This window comes from Parasteatoda tepidariorum, chromosome 11, assembly GCF_982258835.1.
Source record: "Parasteatoda tepidariorum strain Cologne lab strain chromosome 11, Ptep-v5.0, whole genome shotgun sequence".
Lineage (NCBI taxonomy): Eukaryota > Metazoa > Arthropoda > Arachnida > Araneae > Theridiidae > Parasteatoda > Parasteatoda tepidariorum.
The window spans coordinates 77,487,955-77,513,381 of record NC_141765.1 but is presented as its reverse complement, the minus strand read 5'-3'; the positions used below and the strand labels follow the sequence as shown (position 1 = coordinate 77,513,381).

The 25,427-nt window shown below is 27.7% G+C and overlaps 1 protein-coding gene and 1 long non-coding RNA gene across 2 annotated transcripts in view; one reads left to right on the top strand and one right to left on the bottom strand.

Annotated features, from left to right (window-relative positions):
- The window catches only part of LOC107452026 (teneurin-a-like), a 301,547-nt gene that overhangs the window by 183,603 nt on the left and 92,517 nt on the right, over nucleotides 1-25,427 (bottom strand). Inside the window, exon 4 of the mRNA XM_087155352.1 lies at nucleotides 2,683-2,820. Coding sequence (XP_087011478.1) covers nucleotides 2,683-2,820 — 138 coding nt within the window. The remainder of the gene's footprint in view (nucleotides 1-2,682; nucleotides 2,821-25,427) is intronic.
- LOC147801847 (uncharacterized) lies at nucleotides 16,665-18,676 on the top strand. Its single transcript, XR_015430532.1, has 2 exons — nucleotides 16,665-16,855; nucleotides 18,400-18,676. It is a non-coding gene; the product is annotated as an uncharacterized LOC147801847 (long non-coding RNA).

Below are 25,427 nucleotides of genomic sequence, written 5' to 3'. Positions count from 1 at the left end.
AAATGACGTGGTTTAAAAGACACACTCAGTTTCTATCTTCTTGTTCTGGCAGTAGAGTTTCATTTTATTGTAAAGCATTATTGATGGCAGACCGGTTTCACCCGCTGTTACCCCTTCGTGCTATGTATTGTGCTGTCATTCTATTTGACAAAGCTTAAATTGAGCAAACAAGCCTGCAAATCTGTGTAATTCCTATAAACAATAAATAAACGATGGCAGATCTAAATATGATTGAAGAAAAAAAATTGTGCCTTCAGATATCATACTTGATTGTTTAGCAATATAAGGTACTGATAAATCATGGTTGATATTTACATATGGAGAAATTATAGAGACACGAAGCGAAAAGTTGCATTGATTAGCGTCTTACAAAATCGTTTAACTATTATCGTTACGCATGGAATAAATCAATTTTGCTCGCTCACAAATATTAATGTACATACAGTCCCTGCCAAATTATTAGACGGACTATCAGATTCTATGAAAAATCTCAATTAGCAGGTGATACTTTATTGTTTTTACAAGACTGAAACTGGTTTGCACTTGTTTATGTTCGCGTATTAATTGGTTAAATTAGGCACTATATAATTCAAATTCGACAATTGAATAGTTTAGACGATATATTATATAAATATAGAATATTTAATATATCAAATAATATATTATATTGCAATAACTAGATCAAATTATTAGACGTATTTTAGTTTCTTAATAATGACATGTTTTGTACGAGTTTATACGCAATACTTTTTTATTTAAGCATACAAGTAATGAGTTTTTATATAGGAGATTTTATATATGCATATATATATATATATATATATATATATATATATATATATATAAGTATATATATATATATATATATATATATATATATATATATATATATATATATATATATATATATATATATATATATATATATATATATATATATATATATATATATATATATATATATATATATATATATATAGCGAGAAAGAGAACTATTAACTATAGTGTATAAGGAGCTATTTCTGATGTTTACTCGAATAGTTTTGCTTTTCGAAACGAACAAGGATGTCTTTTACAAAACTTTCTTTGCGTTTTTTTGTTTCTTTCTTAAGTATATTTATTTAAGTTTTTATTGCTTAAATATTAAAATACATATTGAATAATTAATAAATATATTAATCCAAATTCATGCTCTCGTATGTGTAGTATCGAAATTGAATAAATGAATAAATTAAGAAATAAAAGCCTATTTGACACATTTTATCAATAACATTCGTTGAATATAATATTTTATTTCAATCTCTGTTCTAAAATCAAAATAAAATACATGCTTCTTATGATAGAAACATATTTTATAAGGAAAATCATCTAAAAAGTATGAATGAAACTTTAGGATACGTTTACGAAAGTTCTTTGCATTTAAACATCAATTGCTCCGTTTTAATATTTTTCATTGTCATCAAATTATTTTTCATTGTCATCATTAGTTATTTTTCATCATATATTATTTAAATTAAGTATTAAAAATTAAAAAATATTTATTTTTATCACGAAATTATCTTTTGGTTTCATAAGTAGATGCAATTTTTTTAAGCAAAAAAATCTCTCTGATTTAACGGCCATCATTTTTAGAAAAAAGTGATGCCATAATTAAGCAATTAGCATGTTTGAGCGCACCTATTAAAAATAAAACTTTAGTACGTAGTGAAAATACAACCAACAGAAGAAAAGTTGGTTGGAGTGCTTTTGCACTATAATTATATATATATTGTGCATTTAATTTAAATAAATAGTAAAGATTTATAAAAATTTACATATATCCATTATTTTTGTATCGAAATTTGTAATTTAAAGATTACAAGATATTCGTAAAATTAAACATAATTAAAATCAGGTTTTAATAAATAATATATTTTAATTCATTAGAGAATACTTTTCTTCTCTTGAATAAATAAAAATATTGTAAGTTCAAGTGAAATCATCATTTCTTTGGAATAATTTATTTCATATGGGATAGAAGGCTAAAAAGAACTAAACTGAAAATTCATTAAAATTACGTGTCTAAACCCAGTTGTATAAGAACTTCCATTCTGATGGTCGTTTGTATAAGAAATTTGAATTATTTTATTTCTTTATCTTTGTTTCTTTCTAGAAAACAAGTTTGTTTAAATTATGATAAAAATCTCAAAATATCGACTGATTTTAATCATATGTTTGCAAAAACAAAAAATTAATTCACCGACCAATTTGGTAACAAAAATGTCTAAAAGAATCAATTACTCACTAATTTGATTTCGAAGCTTTTATTGTGGAATTTTAATCGTAGGATTGTAACTAAAAAGCCTAAAAGATTCAAGTACTCATTAATTTGATCTTCTAAAGAAGCTTTTCTTGTGTGATTTTAATCATAGGATTTTTATTTATTTATTTTTGTTTCTTTCTTGAAAACAAGTTTTTTTTCATCATGATGAAAATCTCGAAATATCGAGTGGTTTTAATAATATGTTTGCAAAAACAAAAAATTAATTCACTGACCAATGGTGAAAAGAGCCAAAATACTCCCTATTTTGATCTTCTAAAGAATCTTTTATTGAGTGATTTTAATGGTAGGATTTCAAAGACAAAAAATTGATTCATTATTCAATCTGGTAACTAAAAAACCTAAAAGAATCAAGTACTCACTATTTTGGCCTTCTAAAGAGGCTTTTCTGGTGTCTGAATCTTCCGAATTATTATCAGAAGTGGATGAAGAAGAAGGATGTAAAGACAAATACATTCGACTTCCTTTTTGTTGGTCACTTTTAGGCACTCTTTCACCACCTACAACAAATGAAGGCTGCACAGATTGTTTTGGTGGATCACATTTTTCGAAAATTTATTTTCTATTTTTTACACAAAAGATTATTAACAGAGATATTTGTAATAATTTTAAAAAAATAAATAAAAGCGTAAAAATTTTAAAAAAATAACATTTCAAACTGTTGATCTAACTAAAATTATTCCGCTTCAACTAAAATTGTTTAAATTAATATTTTGAATTTTTGTTTAAATTAGTATATTTTAAATTTTTGATATAATTAAAATTATTCTGTAAATAGCAGGGCGTCCTAAAGCTCACCCAGCAGCAGATCGATAGGTAACAACTTAACTAAGAAATGTGTGCAATGAATAATTAAAATTATTCTGAAAACAGTAGGGCGTCCTAAAGCTCCCCTAGCTACAGATAGATAGGTAACAGCTTAACTGAGAAATGTGCGCAATGACTAATTCAAATTATTCTGTAAATAATAAGGCGTCCAATTTGATATTGACTTAACTTCCACTACCCCTAGCCCCTCCCCCCTGATAATTACGAAAATAATCCTTTTCACTCTGTTTTAATACTACTAACTAATTTTATTTCATTTTGAATTATAAAAAACAATACATAGTCATCATACTTTTTCAGTTCCAAATACGAAAATAATCGGATATGGTTACGGAAATAATTCTCTTCACTCTGTTTTAATATTTCTAACTATTTTTATTTCATTTTGAATTATAAAAGCAATACTTAGTCATCATACTTTTTCAGTTCCAAATACGTAAATATCCGGATATGGTTACGGAAATAATTCTCTTCACTCTGTTTTAATATTTCTAACTATTTTTATTTCATTTTGAATTATAAAAACAATACTTAGTCATCATACTTTTTCAGTTCCAAATACGTAAATATCCGGATATGGTTACGGAAATAATTCTCTTCACTCTGTTTTAATATTTCTAACTAATTTTATTTCATTTTGAATTATAAAAAACAATACTTAGTCATCAAACTTTTTCAGTTCCAAATACGTAAATTATCGGATATGGTTACGGAAATAATTCTCTTCACTCTGCTTTAATATTTCTAACTAATTTTATTTTATTTTGAATAAAAAGAGAACAATACTTAGTCATCATACTTTTTGCAGTTAGCATAGAAAAAAATAATTTATAAAATTAAAATTTAAAATTTTATATTTATGATCTACGCGTCATTATTATACATCATCATATTTTTATTATAAATGCGCAACAATTACTTTTCTTAAAGATAAATTTCTTATAAATATACTAACTAAGCAATATTTATAATTTGTTATTTATTGATTAAACAGCTCAATTCGAAGGAGATAGTGTCTTAAATAGCGATAAAAACTAAATATTTATCAATATTTCAATTTATAGTAAATAATTAAAAATTTATATATTTTTGTGGTTTCCAAATTATTACTATATATAAATTAATTAATTATTTTAAATGTGCTTATCAGAATAAACTAGAATGAGTAAATCTAAAACTTGTAAATCCATACAAGTGAATTTCAATGAACTAAACAAATAAAAATACTTTTCTTTTTACTGCACGGAAACATTGAATGTTAACTGAATTTAAGTTCTATAAATCAATTTTCGTGAACGAAAGAAATAAATTTTGTTACTTAAAACTACAATGTTCTTAGTAAATGAAATTTGTTCTATCACAAATGCAAATTTTTCCAGAAAAAAATAATAATTTTGTTTGAAATTAATTTGGATAAATGACTTTTAACTGTGGTTGCAATAAAGCGGCTATTTTCAGAGAAAATAAAATAAAGAAAAAATTATCGATTAAATAGTTGGGACACATACCTCTAGAAAAAGATACCCAAGTTTAAATTTCCATCAAAACATATTTATGGTTTCTGTTTGTTTCAGTGCGATTCATGATGGTCCAACATCATTTGATGGTCATCATCATACAACATTTTTCATTATATGTTCATGATTTTGATATGCCGCAAATTTCCATCATTCGAAGATGGGAAATGCTACTTTAATACTATGATGGTTAACCATCAAGAGAGGTTTGACTCTCATGGACCAGCAATTCATGATGATTCATTATGGTCAATGATGGTTCCAACTATACATTTCCATGATGATTTAATAGAAATTCTTGTTGGTTCACAAGAATATACCATCAAAACAATTTCGTTTTTTTTCTGTTGGACCGTCATAAATCAGTCCAAATTCCTACACTGGGATGATGGTTGTTCATGATCATTCCAACATTTGATTTCTAAGGTACTATGATGGAAATTCGTGATGGCCCAAAATGGTACAACAAAGCATTTCTATGAGGGTTTAACAATAATTATATATATCGGTCATTCAGCAGCCATCAAAACCTCATACCATCAAAATAATTTCCTTTTTTTACATTAGCTCATCAAAAATCAGTCCGAAATCTTACATGGTGGTTCAAAATCTTTCCAACATTTGATTTCTATGATGGAAAATTCTGAGGGTTCAACATGAGCAAATCATCTAAACAAGTTGCTATTCTTATGTTGGAATATCATAAATCAGTAAAAATTGCAACATTGGGGTGATGGCTATTTATGTTGGTTACCATCAAAAAAATAATGGTTCGTGATGAAATTGCTGATTATGTTGGTCCATCAAAGGAAAAGCATCAAAAATTTAGACTTGGGTAGAAAAGATTGTATACTTATTTGAGAGTTAAGTTGCGCTGCACATAAGTAAATGGTTTTCTCTATAATAGGAATCGATATTGTGTGTACCCAAATAATTGTGTGGAGGAGCACTTAATTTCAAGCTCAGAGTTCATATGCAATTTAAAGTGTGTGCTTAAATAAAGACACCAAGCTCACATTCATATTCAAAAACACTTATTTTGGTGAATTTTGGGTACACACAATTGAGTAAGAAATGATTGTCTTGCTCACTGCTATGGATCAACAAAAATAGAATTTTTCACTTGTGTAATATTTCAATTGTATTAAATATTTTTATAATACCCTATTTCTATTTGTTTCTCTTCTATTAAGCCTAATTCGTCGTGTTCTTCTTTTAAGCCTAATTGTACTATGTGTATTTTTGATTTACAAACTAATTTTACTCAAACAATTAGTGCGTGTATAAATCCTAATGTAACAGTTTTCACGGTAAATTGTGTCGTAAAAATAGTATTACTGACTCTTATATGCATCATATCGTATTCTTATAATAAAGTTTAATTCGATTAGTGCTACTGAACACCAATCTTCATAACTCAAAAGGAACATTCTTTGTGTTTCACTACGTCAAGATCTGACCTCGATCTTTGATTATTCCATTTTTTACTTTTGATGTAAACTAATTGCCACCATTCCTTGTTAAGATACATTAAGATTATTAAGATTAAGATTTTACAGTGTAGCTTTATTAATTGTTAACGTTTCTACCTCAAAAATTGTGTCCGTGAAAACAAACTATTTAAACAGTTTTTCTTACACCAAACAGGGATACTAAACAAATAAAGATATTCCAATGACAGAATTTTCGTTAACCTGAGTAGTTCGAAAGATATACTTAGTTAGATAAAAAATAGTTATCGCAATACATAAAATTAAACAAAGAACAAACATGCATTTTTTCATAAGGTGTGGACATTTTCTTCAAGTTTTATTTCTCTGAACATATTACCTTACCTCAAAACTTTGTTGTTGATTTTGTATTTTTCGGGTGATCTTGAAAATTTTTAACGCAAATCAAAGAAATTTAGCACCTATGATATAATTTCATCAAAATAAATTAAATCACAATAATTTTTGATACTTCTATAGTATTATTGGATTTAATGTTGATGTAAAGTACCTTCAATGTTGGAGTAAACAAGTTTTTAATCCTCCTAAGCAATATAATAGTTAATGATAAAAACCAAAATGTCAGTGATGCTGTGATGTTGTTATTTTTTAAACTTTACTCATCAAGAACTATTTAACTAATTTTATTAATTCTAAAATGTGAACAAATATATATTATATATATATATATATATATATATATATATATATATATATATATATATATATATATATATATATATATATATATATATATATATATATATATATATATATATATGTATGTCAAGGCGAAAGACCGAAATCGGTGGCTGTTGACTTTCACCGGTGAATGTCGACAAACACCAAATACGTCGGTGAAAGATCGAATATTTCATTACATTCTTGTACATTCGGACCCTCACCGGTGTATGTCGACAATCACAGATATGCTTTGGTGAATGTCCGAAATATTTATTACATTCGATTTGTTATGAATTTATTCGTGGATATATATTCGATATTTTAACCCTACACTGATGTTTTTTTAAGGTTAAGTGCCACTGCCCGGTATAGATTTGCCCGGTATGCCCTATACTGATGTTTTTTAAGGTTTAGTGCCACTGCCCGGTATACATTTGCCCGGTATACCCTACACTGACGTTTTTGCACAATAATCCAATCAGGGATGTCAATGTTTTCCAAATCAACAAACCGCAGTTTAAAATCGTCGCTCAATTTTTGAAGATTACCTGCATATATTTCCAAGTCTTCTTCTTTTATTTCTAATTGTCACATATCTGAGAAATACTGATAATCCTTCGACCAATCGACCCCCTGGCTCAGATCGACCCCCGCTTATATTAAATAGACCCCTGGGGGTCTATATAGACCACTTTGGCGACCTCTGACTTAGAAGTGCCAATGCCCGGTATACATTTGCCCGGTATACCCTACACTGATGTTTTTTTAAGGTAAAGTGCCATTGCCCGGTATTTATCTGCCCGATACTCCAAACACTGATGTTTCTTCTAATCTATCGTCAGTAAGTATTAAAATATAGAATAAATATAAATATATCAAATAAATATAATAACATTAACGAATAAATTAATATAAAATTGGATATAACAAATATTTCGGACATTCACGAAAGCGACTATGTTATTGTTGACATTCACCGATGAGAGTCAGAAATAAGGGTATTTAGCAAACATTTCGGACATACACCAAGCGACTACGTGAATGTTGACATTCACCGGTGAATGTCTACTACTACGGAATAATAAAATATTCAACAAAATATTTAGAGCAATTTTTAATTAATTTTGAGCAATTTTGCAAATTTTGTTTGATTTTATTGAACATTTTTAAAGTTACAGCACAAAAACGTAAAACAGAAAGATTAGTTTTTTCAAAAAAAGTCCATATCTCTTTAAATATTTTAACTAGGTTTACGAAATTTTATGAAATAATGAAATTATTGTAATTAAAAGACAAAGTAACCCATATAAGTAAGAAGTTTATTGCCATATATATATATATATATATATATATATATATATATATATATATATATATATATATATATATATATATATATATATATATATATATATATATATATATAAACACAAGGAAGAATTATTAAATGAAATAAAATAGAAAGTTTTTAATGAGAAAACGTGAAGGTTTTCTTCAGGACACATTCCTGTAGGATGGTAAAGTGGTATTTCCAAATAAAGAATAATTATCCTACGACAAAAATTACTCTTTATAATGCGCCTATATCTCCAAAAAATAAAAATACAATTGAAAATCAGCTTGAGATAAAAGAAAGCAGAAAACAAAGTTGACGACGTAGGTAGAATAAAAATAAAAATGCCGTAAAAATAGATATACAACTCTAACAATTAACGAAAATTCGTTAAGAAGAAAACAATAAAAACAGTACTAGTTGCTTAAATCATACAAAATAATTTTAAAAATATATTTGGTAGAAAAAACATGAAGCAAATTAAATTTCAGTGTTGCCCATCTGTTTGCATATATATATATATATTCAATATCTCTTTCCTAACATTAAAACCCAAAATCGCGTAAGATAAATCATTATTTCGACTATAAAATTCAACTGATCCAGCTATGTTTCCAATTTTTCAATTTAAAGTGTACGTTTTGCTGAATTTCAAATTACATTTTGTTTGTTTTACGTTGACAAAAAAAATTTTTTTTGGACATAAAATTTTTCAATCCTTTAGTTGGGATTATACTTAAATTACTACTTGTGTCCGCATTTAAACAGATAGTTATATCAGTTACAATCCCGTGTTTGTTTATTTGAGGGTTATTTTTATTTTGAATGCATCTGGATACTTTAAATTAACAATTTTGTCTTTTTGTTGGAATTGATTCTCAGCATCAAAGAAATTGAACTTGTTTATGCAATTTTGGCTAAAATCATCTAAGGAAATAAATCCTTGGAAGCCTCAACAAAATAACTTGTATGTTATTTATTTTTATTCAATCTGTCACTTTCTTCGCGAAATTTAGGTCTATTTCGGGATTGTTGGTTGAACTTAAGACATGGCCGGGAACATTTTTTATTTGATAAAAAGTATCAAATATCATGGATAAAAAATATCAAAATTTTTAAATCTGTAACTTTAATTTTGATTGAAAACCAAAAATTATTAATCAAATCATAATTTGCCGTATAATCAAACACAATTCTCTTCAGGAACAATTCTCTCCAATAGATTGTATGAGTACATGAAAAAATTTGTGATTATAAATAATTAAATTTGAGAAAAGCAAACTGAATCCTCTCAATAAGCATATAATTTCAATAAAAATTATCTTATTAAAGCAGAAATAAGTTATATTAAAGCAAAAATAAATTATTTTAAAGCAAAAATACCTTATACTCTTATACTAAGTATGAAATGCTTGTGTTGTGTGTGCTTGAGTTATTATATATATATATATATATATATATATATATATATATATATATATATATATATATACAAAGAGAGAGAGAGAGAAATCCGATTTCTTTATGAAGGCTATTTTACTCGTATATGACTGAATTCCTTTAATCATCCGTCAGACTTTTCCTGGAGAAAAAGAATTCTCCACCCGAAGCCCTCCATGTGTGTGCTCCTCCAATGGCGATCCTTAATATTTCGCTCTCAAAATAATCTTGGATCCTGCCGGCTAATCAAGGCAGTGTGGTCGATCAGGAAAATAGAGCAGGCATGTGGCTGAACAAACGAAGTAAATTTTTTTTCTTAATCATAGTATGAAACATAAGAAGCCAAATCACACTTAATAGAAGTGCTTCACTTTAAATGTTTGGGAAAATCTTGCACACTTATCCCGATGATCTCTTAATTTACATGCAGAAAGGAAATCATTATTTCTTCTAACTCGTTCAAAAAATAGGTTAAGGGATTTCTCCTCTTCTCACTCTTGGTTAAGGGAAACACTTAAAATGTTAATTCTGGAATTATTTATTCTAAATTGCGAAGTAAAATGCCAGGTATGAATAATAAGAACTCATTTCGTCTTGAACAAATAATTAAGAAGGATAATTTAGATGAAGAAATAACATAAAAATATTTGTGAAAGCTCTAAGCTCTTTATGTTACAGTGTCTATCATTCTCTCTCTCTGTATATATATATATATATATATATATATATATATATATATATATATATATATATACAAAGAGAGAGAGAGAGAAATCCGATTTCTTTATGAAGGCTATTTTACTCGTATATGACTGAATTCCTTTAATCATCCGTCAGACTTTTCCTGGAGAAAAAGAATTCTCCACCCGAAGCCCTCCATGTGTGTGCTCCTCCAATGGCGATCCTTAATATTTCGCTCTCAAAATAATCTTGGATCCTGCCGGCTAATCAAGGCAGTGTGGTCGATCAGGAAAATAGAGCAGGCATGTGGCTGAACAAACGAAGTAAATTTTTTTTCTTAATCATAGTATGAAACATAAGAAGCCAAATCACACTTAATAGAAGTGCTTCACTTTAAATGTTTGGGAAAATCTTGCACACTTATCCCGATGATCTCTTAATTTACATGCAGAAAGGAAATCATTATTTCTTCTAACTCGTTCAAAAAATAGGTTAAGGGATTTCTCCTCTTCTCACTCTTGGTTAAGGGAAACACTTAAAATGTTAATTCTGGAATTATTTATTCTAAATTGCGAAGTAAAATGCCAGGTATGAATAATAAGAACTCATTTCGTCTTGAACAAATAATTAAGAAGGATAATTTAGATGAAGAAATAACATAAAAATATTTGTGAAAGCTCTAAGCTCTTTATGTTACAGTGTCTATCATTCTCTCTCTCTGTATATATATATATATATATATATATATATATATATATATATATATATATATATATATATATATATATATATATATATATATACATATATATATATATATATATATATATATATGAAGAGCGGGGTGAAACCGGGCACCTCAGTTTTGAGGAAATTAATTCTAGTGAACAAAATCTGACAAGAAGGCCAAGAAGACAAGAAGGAGCTACCGTAGTAGCCTATTTTTGTTGATAAATTCAAGGTATCTATGTTGATAGTATTGCTTAACTATGTCTGCAATGTTCTCTTTTTTTATACTCTCTTTATTTTTTGGTCATTACAGTTACAGAAATTATTTTTAATCCAGCTTATAACTAAAAATTCATACCCTAACAAATAAGGATTGAATCAAATAATAGCTGTTTCTTTTCTATAAACTTTACTCGCGGAGTATGACCGGGTACTACCTGGTCCGATACATTTTTTTAATCATAATTTTCCCCCTCATAATTTTTTTTATGCTGGGCCAACGAAAGCTGTAGTGCTGCTGAGAAAGAAGATAACTTCATGCCAGGCTGAACAAAAGTTTTACGGGGCCAAGACACTTAAGCAGTGGTTATATATTATACTCAAAGTTTCAGTTGTGTAGAAATCATAATATTTTGCTTTAAGTTTTACGGAATCTTAGTTTGTGTCACTTACAAAAATAACTTGGTTTAAAAATGCAGATAAAAACTGAATGTTATATTCCTTTATAATTTTGTAATAGCAAGGCGGATGTTTATTTTCTTTTAAGAACAACCACGTTAATTTGAAAACCAAGCATATTGGCATCAAATTTCAATTCATTTGACAAATGTTAAATGAAGAGCATTTAGTATTAATCATGTAAATTTAAAACTGATTTTGCAGAAAAACTTTTATTAAAAGAAAATTTTAAATATTTTTTTAATGTTTGATTTCTGGCCCAACTCATAAAGGGACTCTTGTTGGAAATATTTTATGTGTTTTTAAACAATCTGTTCTTAAAAAGTTCCAAATCACGTTATAAAATCCTATAGAACGAGAAAGTCCAGTAGAAATACGAATCATTATGATGCTACTGTTTATTTCCAATTAGTGTTTTCAGTTAATGGCACTGTAAATACTGTTCTTGATCATTTTCAAGCTTCGTCATGTCTCTTTACAAAAATAACTTTACACATTAACAACATTAGATATTTTTCACAAACCAACAAGTATGTATGGAGTTGTTTTCCAAAAATGATCAATAGTGCCTTTTTGACTAAAGCAAAACGGCATGAATAAATAAAGGAAAAAGAAATGGACAGTTTCAGTTCCCTAAGCAAGAACATTCCTCAGTGTCGAAACACAAACTGACAGAAGAAAGTAAAAAGTCAAACACGTTGGATTCAAGGAAGAAAGCTGTTTATTCAATAGGGAGAGAGGAAGAGGTTTGAGAAAGATAATAAAATAAGAGAAATAGTGTAAGGGGAACAAGAGAGAGCAATTCTTATCAACCTCTTGTACAAACTTGGTCCCTTCCATTTTCCTATTAAACCACTTTTTTCCTTATTGCAATGTGGTTTTCTTCTTACTCTTTTCTTCTGTCAGTTTGTTTTAACACTGGACGGAACCGAAACTATAGTATGTCCATTTTGCGCCTTAATTTGTGCTTTATTCACATTGTTTCGCTTTATTCTTACTTCCCAGGTAGCAAAAAGATATGATCTGATATCAGAAAGATGCAATATAATACTGCCGTGCTAGAAAACGCAATGCTCTTGAATCCCATCTTCTAATAGTAACATTCGAACTTTCAAAATAATCATCTAATTCATTACTTTCTGTACAGTGCGACATTTTTTCGAAAGGTTATCCCATATTGTTAATAAAAAAACAATTATTTATGAAAGAAAACAATAAATGAAATATTAATAAAAATATCATTTTTAGCTAATGTAATGTAATGCGAAAAAGCACAAGGTAATATTGGCAGGGCAGAAGTAGGCTGAGTTAAGGTTGTTTACAGTCGCCGCCAATAAGCGAAAGCAGCGATGCTCAGTCGCCGCCATTATCATGAAGGGTCAGCGAGAATGAAATTATTAACTTCAAAGGTATTTATAATTTAGTAATTTTTTAGTAAACTTTATAAATTTCAGTGATAGATAAATAAAACTTTAAAGTAGTATCGTAGGTAATGTTTTACCATAGTGTCTTCACGAATAACGTCGTCGTAACATACACGCAATAATTAAAAAATAAAATCGTTCTTTATCGCGCATAGTTCAACTAACACTTCGTAACTTAGCATCCATATACCTAGGCGTCCTAGACCCCGGCAAATCTTTTGAACCAAGGCCGTCGTTAATTTGGCGACACTAGCACCACTCGACCGACACAACTTAACAAAAGCCAGATGCGCGCACTAGCACTACTGGATGCCACACATCCAGAAAAGATCGACGCACGTTTAGCTCACCAATTTGTTTCGTGTCACAGCTAATATTTAATTGGTTCAGCAGTGTTAGGTTGTGTTTCTATTGTTATTGACGTGATTGCCCACTGATCATAATAGTAATTTAATAGTTTTATTTTTTTAGAATAATATAATATTATTCCTAATATTTCCAGACAAATGGATAAGTTTTTGATAGGATAAAAGCGAAAATCCACTAATAATGAAGATTCTGATGTTGGCACAAGTAGTGGGAATACAAGCCACAAGGAACAGGCAGGAAGAACTCCCAAGACAAGGAAATACGACTTATCCTATTTATCGTTCGGATTTACTAATATTATTAACGATAATGTGGAAAAACCAATGTGTTTGTTGTGTTCAAAAGTTTTGGCTGCTGATAGTATGAGACCCGGCAAATTGAAACGGCACCTTGAAACTATTCATTCTGAATACGTTGGTAAGCTCCAAGAATTTTTTCAAAAAAAATTGGATGAGTTATCTAAAAACAAGCAGAATTTCAAAAAAATTATTCATATTCCATCAAATGCATTACTAGCATCATACCTAGTGTCGTACAGAATCGCGCAATGTAAAAAACCCCACACAATAACAGAAACCTTAGTTTTGCCGGCAGCTATTGATATAGTCAAAACAATGTTTGGCCAATCTTATGCGAATCAGCTGCGACAAATACCGCTTGCTGATAATACAATTGGCAGAAGAATTGATGATATATCTGAAGATCTTTGTGACCAATTAGTTTCTCGAATGCGTACTTCAAAATTCGCCATACAAGTAGATGAAGCTACTGATGTAGCTAAAGACGCATATTTAATTGCATATGTTCGATATGTGGACGATACTAATATAATTGAAGATATCTTATTTTGCAAACCAATTCCTGACAGAGCCACATCCAATGAAATTTTCCAAATAATAGACAGATTTTTTAATGAGAACTGCATAATGTGGAATAATTGCATTGGGCTCTGTACTGACGGTGTACAATCAATGGCGGGACACAAAACTGGTCTTCAAACACTAGTTAAAATGAAAACACCTGAGGTTCTCTGGACACACCGCATGCTCCACGGAGCAGCTCTCGTATCAAAAACTATAAGCGAGGAGCTTAGCAATGTTTCTGCAAAAGTAACGAAAGATATAAATTACATAAAAAGCAGTCCATTAAAAGCAAGGTTGTTCGCAAAACTGTGTGAAGATATGCGAGCTAATTACACGTCACTTCTGTACTATTGTGAAGTGCGCTGGCTATCTCGTGCAAAAGTGATTCAAAGGGTACTTGAACTCAAAGAAGAAATTGCTTTGTTTCTCGAGGAAAATCATAATGAAGACGGCAATATGTTTAGGGATGATAATTTTATCGTTAAACTTACATATTTGGTTGACATTTTTGAAAAATTGAGTGTTCTTAATAAATCAATACAAGGACCGCAAATGCATTTGCTTACACAAAAAGACGAAGTGAAAGCATTTATTGAAAGAGTGGAGCTATGGAAATCAAATTTGCAAAGAAATAAGATTGACATGTTTCCACGTTTAATTTTATGCGCCCGAGATAACATAGAAGCAAACAAAATTCTCTTTGTGGAACACTTGAATGGTTTGTTGCTTCAATTTTCGAATTATTTTGGTGATCTTGATTTTACAAGGTTTGCATGGATACAGAATCCATTTATCGACGAAGAAGATGATGAATTTGGATTGACAAGTATTGAAAAAGAAAAATTGACTGAATTATCTTGTGATACTACATTAAAACATAAATTTCAGACTGCATCTCTGGTTCAATTCTGGTTGAATCTTCATACAGAATATAACACTTTGTCAAACAAAGCTTTGAAAGTACTGCTGCCGTTCGCAACATCATATTTATGCGAAACGGGATTTTCTGTCTTGGCTGCAATGAAATCCAAATATCAAGCTCGTTTAGTTGTAGAAAAAGAGCTACGAGTAGCTATATCGTAACAAACACCAAGATTTGATAAACTTTGTGCTAATAGACAAGCACATCCATCTCATTAAAAACAATAATAAAATATCGTTTTCCATTAGTTTGTATGAATAAATTTTATAAGAGTAAAAATGTTTGTGTTTTCATTTTATGAAATCTTCAGGGGGGGGGGGCGCCAAATGATTAAATATTTTTAAGGGAGGCGTAGTAACATCAAGTTTGGAAACCACTGCTGTAGGTACTTAAAATTTTGAGCACTTCATCAAAACATTCAAGAATTCAGTAAATATTACAATTGTGCTCATTTTTGAAAATGTTCGCAAGTAATTTTTAACTATTCTGTTAATACGTACTGTCTGATTATAAATAGTAAGTATTATAGTTAGTTTAGAACAGGTTCTTAAAAACTACTTGGTTCTGAATTTCACTGCAACATTGATAAAGGTAAAATTAAATTTTTAGTAAACAAGTTTGCAATGTTAAAATAATTATTAATTAATCGGCTACTTTTCAGTTAAAACCATTACATTTTAGAATGTTCGAAATTTTATTCATATGAGGAACACTGTTGTTACATTATTTAAATTTCCTGTTTAATATATTGTAAAATAATAAGTTATTTTCCTTTCTTGAATATAGACAGACGCATGATTTTGATACATGATTAGTTATATTAATTTATGAATCATAGCAAATGGTTAAAAAAATAAGCAACAATATGGTCTAATCAAAGTGTGTTTACGTTAAATGAAGATCAGTGCAGAAAAGGTGTTAAAATTTTTCTTTAGGAAGTTTTTAATAAAAGTGTGAACATTTCCTATTGGCTTTATGAGCTTATGCAATGCACAAAAATATTTTGATAGTTAAGTGTCATTGTACTTTATCTTTTAAAAAAATTAAAAAGTTATTAAATTTGATATATTTTTGTATCTGTATATATACTTGAATATTCACTTCCAATAAAAAGAGCCTAAGGGTTTTATACTATAATTTCCTCTTTTTTTTATTAAAAAAGAATGAAATTATTACTTGAGAGTGTTTATAAATGAAATATTTTTCGGCACTTTGCTTGGTGATAATGAGATTTTTTGGTGCAGGTATTGTTACGGATATCTACCCATTAAATTTTAGACATTTTCAAATTAAATGCTTTAAGTTTTAAAGAAATATTCAATTCTTAATAGTTTTAAATTTAATGTTTCCAATGTATAGTTTAACTTTTTTCTCTTGTAATTTTAGCTTCGCCTGCTAGATTTAGAAGCTTATCTACCAGGAAGGTATTTTGAGATTGACTGCTGGACTCTGCAAATTGAAATGAGGTAGAAAACTGAGAGCTTTAATTTCGATCCGTACAGAAAGCAAAACAACTGGTTTGGAAATGCTACCGGTGCTCTTAAAGTTTGTCGGAGAATGAAATTTTAACTTCAAAGGTATTTATGATTCAGTAATTTTTAGTAAACTTTATAAATTTCAATGATAGATAGAGATTAAATGATAGATCTGAGATTAAAAATTCAACTAAACAATAAAAAATAAATATTATGCATATTGGCTTTTAAAGAGCGTTATGTAAATATATTCAGGAGGGAGGGGCGAAATATAATAATTAATATTACAACTTTGAAATATGTGAATTGTTAAAGAATTCTCCTTCTACAGGTTTTTTCAACCATAAATTGATGATTTTGAATTCTCATATTATCTTTTTACATTGTTGTACTTATACGATTTTTAAAAAAAGCATTTGTTTATTTAATATTTTTCGCCTCTCTTTTTGTTGATTTGCCACATAGCAGGTAGTTATTTTCTGGTTTAATAAAAGAAGTTGAAAGGTTTTGCAATTTTTTTTTTTTTTAAATATATGATAGTTTGCTAAGGAGTACTTATGAGCTAAATTCTTTTAGTTGATCTCCTATGTTGACTATATTTAATATATATTTACAACTTTGAAATATGTGAATTGTTAGAGAATTCTCCTTCTATATGATTTTTTCAACCATGAATTGATGATTTTGAATTCTCATAGTATCTTTTTACATTGATGTTCTTTTACATTAATCAAATTTTAAAATAAACAATGGAAGAAAATAAGCAATTGTTTAATTAACACTTTTCGCCACTTTTTTTGTTGACTTGTCACAAAGAGTTTTACAGTTTGAATTTTTTTTCATTGCATGATAAAGATAAAAATAAATTTTTAGTAAACAAGTTTGCCATGTTAAAATAATTATTAATTAATCAATTACTTTTTAGTTAAAACCATTGCTTTTTAGAATGTTTAAAATTTTATTCCCAAGTCGAACACTGTTACATTGTTTGAATTTCCTTATATATTGTGAAATGATAAGTTAAATATCTTTATTTTCATTTCATGAATATAGACAGATGTTTTTGATATATGATTAATTATATTAATTTATAAATGATAGCAAATAGTTAAAAAATAAGCAACAATATGGTTTATTCAAAGCGTGTTTACGTTAAATGAAGAACAGTGCTTAAAAGATGTTAAAATTTTTATTTATGAAGTTTTTTAAAAGAATGTGAACATTTCCTATTGGCTCTATGAGCTTACACAATGTACAAAAATATTTTAATAGTTAAGTGTCATTGTACTTAATCTTTAAAAAAAATTAAAAAGTATTGAATTTGATATATTTTTGTATCTGTATATATACTTGAATATTCATTTCAATTGAAAAGGGCTTAAGCGTTTTGAACTATAATTTCTTCTTTTTTTTCTTCAAAATAATAATAATTAAGAAAGAATTAAATTATTATTTGAAAGCGGTTATAAGTGAAATAATTTTCTATTCTTGCTCGGTGATATGGATATTTTTTGATGCAGGTATTGTTACGGAAATCTACCCATTAAATTGTAAACATTTTCAAATGAAATGATTTAAGTTTTAAAGAAATATTCAATGCTTAATGTTTTCAATGTAAAGTTAACTTTTTTCTCTTATAATTTTAGCTTCGTCTGCTGGACAAACAAGCTTATCTACCAGGAAGGAGCCATTGATTTTTTAGATTGGGTGCTGCACAATGCAAATGGAAATTAATATTCTGGTAGAAAACTGGGAGCCATATGTTCGATCCAGACAGAAAACAAATGAACTGGATGTTCTCTTTAAATCTGCCGGAGCTGAAAGTTTGAAGAAAGGTGCATCCCTGCTGTGTGTTTGTGTGATATGCATTAATGTCGCTGACCATTTTATAAAATCTTTCAATAAAGCAAAGATTTTCAGTTTATTGCTCTGAAATATAGTTCAGTTGTTAAAAAACAAAAAGTTGAATTGAAGAAAAACTTTAAACTGTATGAAATGACTGTAAAGTTTTTGAATTTTTTTTAATTTAAAAATAATAATAATTAAAATGATAACTCATGGTCCTACTGTTGCTTTTTGAAATAAAAGTAAAAATTATTTTATTTAATTACAAATACGTGTTCTTAACTCATATTTTAACAAAAGAATATCAATAAGCTTATATTAAACAATGATGGTAAGAGTGTATTGCTTTTATAGTTGAGTGAAGTTATATTTATATTGTGTTTTGTTTTAAAATAAAATAATTAAGTAGTGAAATGTTTGTCATGATTTGATTTTATTAATTTTTTTACTCTTAACTACTGCATTGTGTAATTTATTCTGGTCATTATAGTTATGTTTAAGTATTATGAAAATTCAAGAAATTTTGAAGGTATCTGAAGCAATTTTATTTTAACATCATTGTTAAACATTAACTCTAACTTATGAGCAATTATACTACTAGCATTGTATTTATTACTTCAATTTTGCAGTTCAAATTTGAGATAAAAAGTGTATATATATTTTTATGATGTCTAAATTAATGTAATTGTAAAATAATGATAATAGTAGAAATTTATTTGGCTTAATATTTAAAATTTAGCGGAACATTTATTTACATTATTGTAAAAAACAGAAAATTTAAATCAGAGAAGAATCTTGTTTAAATTTTTATATATAAGGTTCTTTGCAAAAGCAACTTTTTTAAATGCATAATATATATTTTTTCAAGACTAATTCTTCATAACGCATACTATATACTCAGAGAAAAACGAGGAATGGAATTGTTTTAAAAAAATCAATTTTGTTATAGTAACTTTCTCAAAAGAGTAATTGATTGTAGTCAAATTTTGATCTTTAATACTAAAGGCAACTTTTAAACGATAATGTAAAAAATTTTATTTTTTCGTCTTATTCTTGTGTGCAATTATATGTTTGCGGAAATTTAATTTAGATAACACATAATATTTACTGACAGTTTTGAAATTAAAATGTTATGTAAATTTTTTGCAAAGATTGGTAGTTTAATCGAGCATAACACCTTTAAATAATTATCGAATTGATGAAAATTTCTGATGTGCCCATAAAAATTATTTTAACATTATAAGAAAATATTAGCAATTTTCATGATATTAGTTGCTTTCCCGGTTTCATTCCCTGGAAAAATTTCTACCTTGCGTTGAAGTTTTGTTTTTAGGTGTTTTGCTAAATAAAATTTAAAATACTAAAAGAATAAAGTTACGTAAGTATTTCTCCATTTAGCAATTCCAGTGAAAAGAGAAGGGGGAAAAATATGTGTAAATTTGTTGAAGTAAGTAATTTGAATATTTTTAAATTTTGTTCTTTATTTGTGCCAATTATTACAAGAAATGTCCACTTAAAAATCGAAAAATTTTAATATTATAAAGGGAAAAAAATTTAAGTTTAAATTTCAACTCAGTTCAAATGTAAATATATAACTTTATAATTATGTAGTGTGGTTTTTATTATATAATTTCAGAATATAAATAATGAATGATAATTGTGAAATTACACATGGCGGAAGTTACAAATTTAAAATATATATATATATTACAAACAAACAAATTAAATTGAGATTTTGATAAAATAAACCCATTTTTTTTTAAAAAAAAATAAGAGTACATATTAAAATTAAAGACTGGAAAATTATTAATGATATAAAATTTGTCAGAAAACCCATTGTATGAATAAGAGAAAAAAATATCAATTAAAGGATGCAATAAAATATTTCCTAATTAAGTTTGAAATATTCAGAAAAATCAGCTGAACATAAGATATACTTTGGAGTAACGAGGAGAAAAATGGAAGGTAGCAGAATTCGCTAATATATAATTTTATTTAGTATTTCTGTATTGCTAAGTAAATAATGCATGGAATGACATAAAACTATTGTTCTATGTTTTACTGCTTCTCAACAATACAGAAAATTAAGTAATATTATATCGCCGAATTATTCTACTACCATCCATATCTTCCTCTTCCTTACTCCAAAAAAATAAAAAGCAGTGCAAAATAATATCAGAAAATACAAAATCTAATATTATATAGCGTCAAAACTAACGCAAAGCAATATTATGGCAAACGCTAGATAATATTAGTTTGCATAGAATCTAATATTATATAATGCAGAGCAAACAGCGACCTCTTGTATCTTTCTAATATTAGAAGTTGTGCAAGATAACGTTAGATTTTGCCGATTTTCTGATGTTATCTTATATTAGGTGCTACTTGGGTTGGCTCTAAGTATAAATTTAGCTTTGTTTGGATTTGTTGTTTTACTTTCATAAACGGTGATTTCAAGTTTTATATTTATCATATTTCATGCATAGCAATAGGGATAGTTTTTTTTTTAATAAAATTAACTATGTCTAGAGAAATGAAATAGAATAATTCATAAAATAAAATTCAATCACATCTTATTAAAATGATCCTTTTTCTTCTACCCTTTTGGCACCGTTTATCCACCTTATCTTAACAAATTGACGTAAATGTTTAGTTAGTATTTTACGATATTATCTGATTGAACATGCCGACATGCATTCTGACTGATTAAATACAACTGATTACTTAACTAGCATGAAATGGCAAAAATGCCTAATCAGAGATTTTATGGGACGCAATATTAGAAAATAAATCTTCAATGCATTGAGACTTCCCTATGTGTAGTGGACATGTTTTGCGGGATTGCAAAAATCCCATTACTCATTTTAAGGTAAAGTATGCACCGACTTCTCATGTTTAAAGTTTAAGAGCCATTTATTTCTAATCATAGGTGTGTGAAATTCGTAACCTTCTTCGGGCAGATGAAATATGGTCTAAACTACTAAAGAAAAATATTTGATTATGTTGATAAAATTTAATGCAAAGTGTGTCGTAAAGTATAAATGCTTTCCTGTTATTAGAAGGCTAATATTTGATTTTTAATTCTAAATTCTGATTGTATCTGTTTCAGGAAAAATGTTACTATACACCTCTTACTTTTCTTTAGACCTACAAAAGATATGGTCCATTCTTATAGAGATTTGAAAAACTCACGGCCCAGCCATCACGGAAAATATTATTATCGAGCTCTAAAGTATATGTGCTACCTGAGAACTATATTTGTCATATGACTGAACAATAGATGGCAGCACAATCTATCTGTATTTTAATGAGCCCTTTCTACAGATCATGAATCCGAGTCTAGAGTTGTATAAAAAATTCCTCTTCCAAAATGACCACTTAACATACTATATTTTTTGAATCCCTATTAAAAGTCAACATAGGGGGGAGGAATCAATTTTTCATTATAGCAAGTAGAAAGCATAAACATTATTGAATTTTGCAAATCGCAGTAGAAGGATTTATTGATTGAATTAAAAAAGGTATTATCGAAGTGATTAAATAGCAAACTAAATAAAAGCTATTCGACTCATGTTTAACTACATAACTGATTATGAGTAATACACAGAAACACTTTTTAATAACATACAAAATTTTTGTTTACTTTAACAAAGCAAAACGGAGAAACATCGTGCAAAATTCAATAGTTCTTAATTACTTTAACAAAACATAATTGAGAAACATGATGCAAATGAGCATTAACTGTTTAGCCATTTGTTTAAATTTCTGAAAACACTTTTTCGCTCTGATTATTAATAGAATAATTTCTTGAAAATAGTCAACACCATTTAAATCCCCATTTCAAAAATTTTCTTAAGAAAGTAACATGATTAAGGCAAATGCTGAAATTCTTCAAATTAACAACTTTTTGTTTAAAAAAAGAGTCTTGGGATTCATAATTCGAAGTCAAGTTATATCTGATTAAAGAAACGGGACAATTTTCAATACAAAGACCTAAACTAGTTCAAAATTTATAAATGTGATAAAGAATCAACATAAAATTGATTAGTAATCGTGCTTTTTTGGATAATTAATAGAAAGCTACTGACCCAGGTAGCAAAAAGATATGATCTAATATTAGAAAGATGCAATATAATACTGCCGTGCTAGAAAACGCAAAACTCATGAATCCTATCTTCTAATTTCAGAAATAATATGATATAAGATTATATAGTATTCGATCTAACTTTCGAGCTTTCAAAATAATCACCTATTTCATTACTTTTGGTACAGCGCCACATTTTTGCGAAAGGTTATCCCATATTATTAATAAATAAACATTTATTTATGAAAGAAAGTAATAAATTAATTATTACTTAAAATATCATTTTTAGCCACAGCAAAGAAAGCGAAAGGTAATATTAGTGGTAATTTGCGAACGATTGAACTCGAAAAACTTTTTCAACTGTAGTCGCGGTTAGTTTGTTTACGTCACCATCTTGCGCGAACTTGGTAGCTTGGTAGCTTTAAGGTATTTATAATTTAGTAATTATTCGGAAACTTTGTAAATTTAATTTATATTTACTTGAAACGTTAAGAAGTATTGTAAGTAATGTTTTTGCTTTAGCTAAAAGTCATGTATCTAATAAAGTCAGTTAATATGAATTGTGATCATTATTGTTCTAATTGTTATAGTTGACTTTTCTGTTAACCTTATTGTCTAGCTACAAAGAATAAGTATTGAAATTAGTTCAAAATATGCTTGTAAAACAAGGTTTGCTAAGTAATTCGACTGTGATAAAGTTTTTCTGCAACACTGAAAAAGATAAAAATAATTGTCTGTAAACAAATTAGCCAAGTTAAAACAATTAGAAAATTAATGATCTGCTACTTTTAGCTCAGTTTAAACCATTACATTCTAGAATGTTTAACGTTCAATACAAACAATATTGTTACCGTATTAAAATTTCATGTCTAAAATATTGTAAAACAAAAGAATTAAACATTTTTATTTAAATTTCTTGGGGATATTTCAGTATCGTGATCTGTAACGCCAACTGCAATCGCCAAATAGATTTTAAACTTGCAATTTTTTTTTTTAACAAAAATATGTATATGTTTGCCCGGGGTTATACCTTTCGAGTTTGTCCTATTCTGTAATGTTTGTTTTAGTTTAATAAATATTTATTAAATAATTATTATGATAATAATTAGTCTAATAAATAATTATTGTTTAATAAAGTTTTGAAATAAATTTCGATTAGGTATAATCTGAGACTAAAAATTTAATTAAACAATAAGTTAATGTTATGCATACTGACTTTCAAAAAACGTTATGTAAACATATTTGGGGGAGGAGCGAACTATATTTAATATATATTTACAACTTTGAAATATGTGAATTGTTAGAGAATTCTCCTTCTATATGATTTTTTCAACCATGAATTGATGATTTTGAATTCTCATAGTATATTTTTACATTGATGTTCTTTTACATTAATCGAATTTTAAAATAAGCAATGGAAGAAAATAAGCAATTGTTTATTTAACACTTTTCGCCACTTTTTTTTGTTGGCTTCTCACAAAAGAATTTTGCAGTTTGAATTTTTTTTCATTGCATTGATAAAGATAAAAACAAATTTTTAGTAAACAAGTTTGCCATGTTAAAATAATTATTAATTAATCAATTACTTTTTGGTTAAAACCATTGCATTTTAGAATGTTTGAAATTTTATTCACAAGTTGAACACTGTTGATACATTATTTGAATTTCCTGTTTAATATCTTTATTTTCATTTCATGAATATAGACAGATGTTTTTGATGTATGATAATTATATTAATTTATAAATGATAGCAAATAGTTAAAAAATAAGCAACAATATGGTCTATTCAAAGCGTGTTAACGTTAAATGAAGAACAGTGCTTAAAAGGTGTTAAAATTTTTATTTATGAAGTTTTTTTAAAAAAATGTGAACATTTCCTATTGGCTCTATGATCTTATACAATGAACAAAAATATTTTAATAGTTAAGTGTCATTGTACTTAATCTTTAAAAAAAATTTAAAAGTATTGAATTTGATATATTTTTGTTTTTGTATATATACTTGAATATTCACTTCAATTAAAAAGGGCTTAAGCGTTTTGACCTATAATTTCTTCTTTTTTTAAAAAATAATAATAATTAAGAAAAATAAAATTATTATTTGAAAGCGGTTATAAGTGAAATAATTTTCTATTCTTGCTTGGTGATACTGAAATTTTTTTGTGCGGGTATTGTTACGGAAATCTACCCATTAAATTGTAAACATTTTCAAATGAAATGATTTAAGTTTTAAAGAAATATTCAATGCTGAATAGTTTTAAATTTACTTTAACTAATTTGATGTTTTCAATATAAAGTAATGTAGAGGTTTAAATTTAGTGTTTCAATGTAAAGTTGACTTTTTCTCTTATAATTTTAGCTTCGTCTGCTGGATAGTCAAGCTTATTTACCAGAAAGGAGCCATTCATTTTTGAGCTTGGGTGCTGTACAATGCGAATGGAAATTAATTTCTGGTAGAAAACTTGGAGCCATAAGTTCGATCCTGACAGAAAACAAAACGACTGGAGGTTATCTTTAAATCTGCCGGAGCTGAAAGTTTGAAGAAAAGTGCATCCCTGTGCGAGTCATCCCTGCTGTGTGTTTGAGTGATATGCAGAAATTTTGCTGACCATTATATAAGATCTTTCAATAAAGCAAAGATTTTCAGTTTATTGCTCTGAAATATAGTTCAGTTGCACAAAAACAAAAAATTGAATTGAAGAAAAACTTTAAACTGTATGAAATGACTGTAAAGTTTTGGAATTTT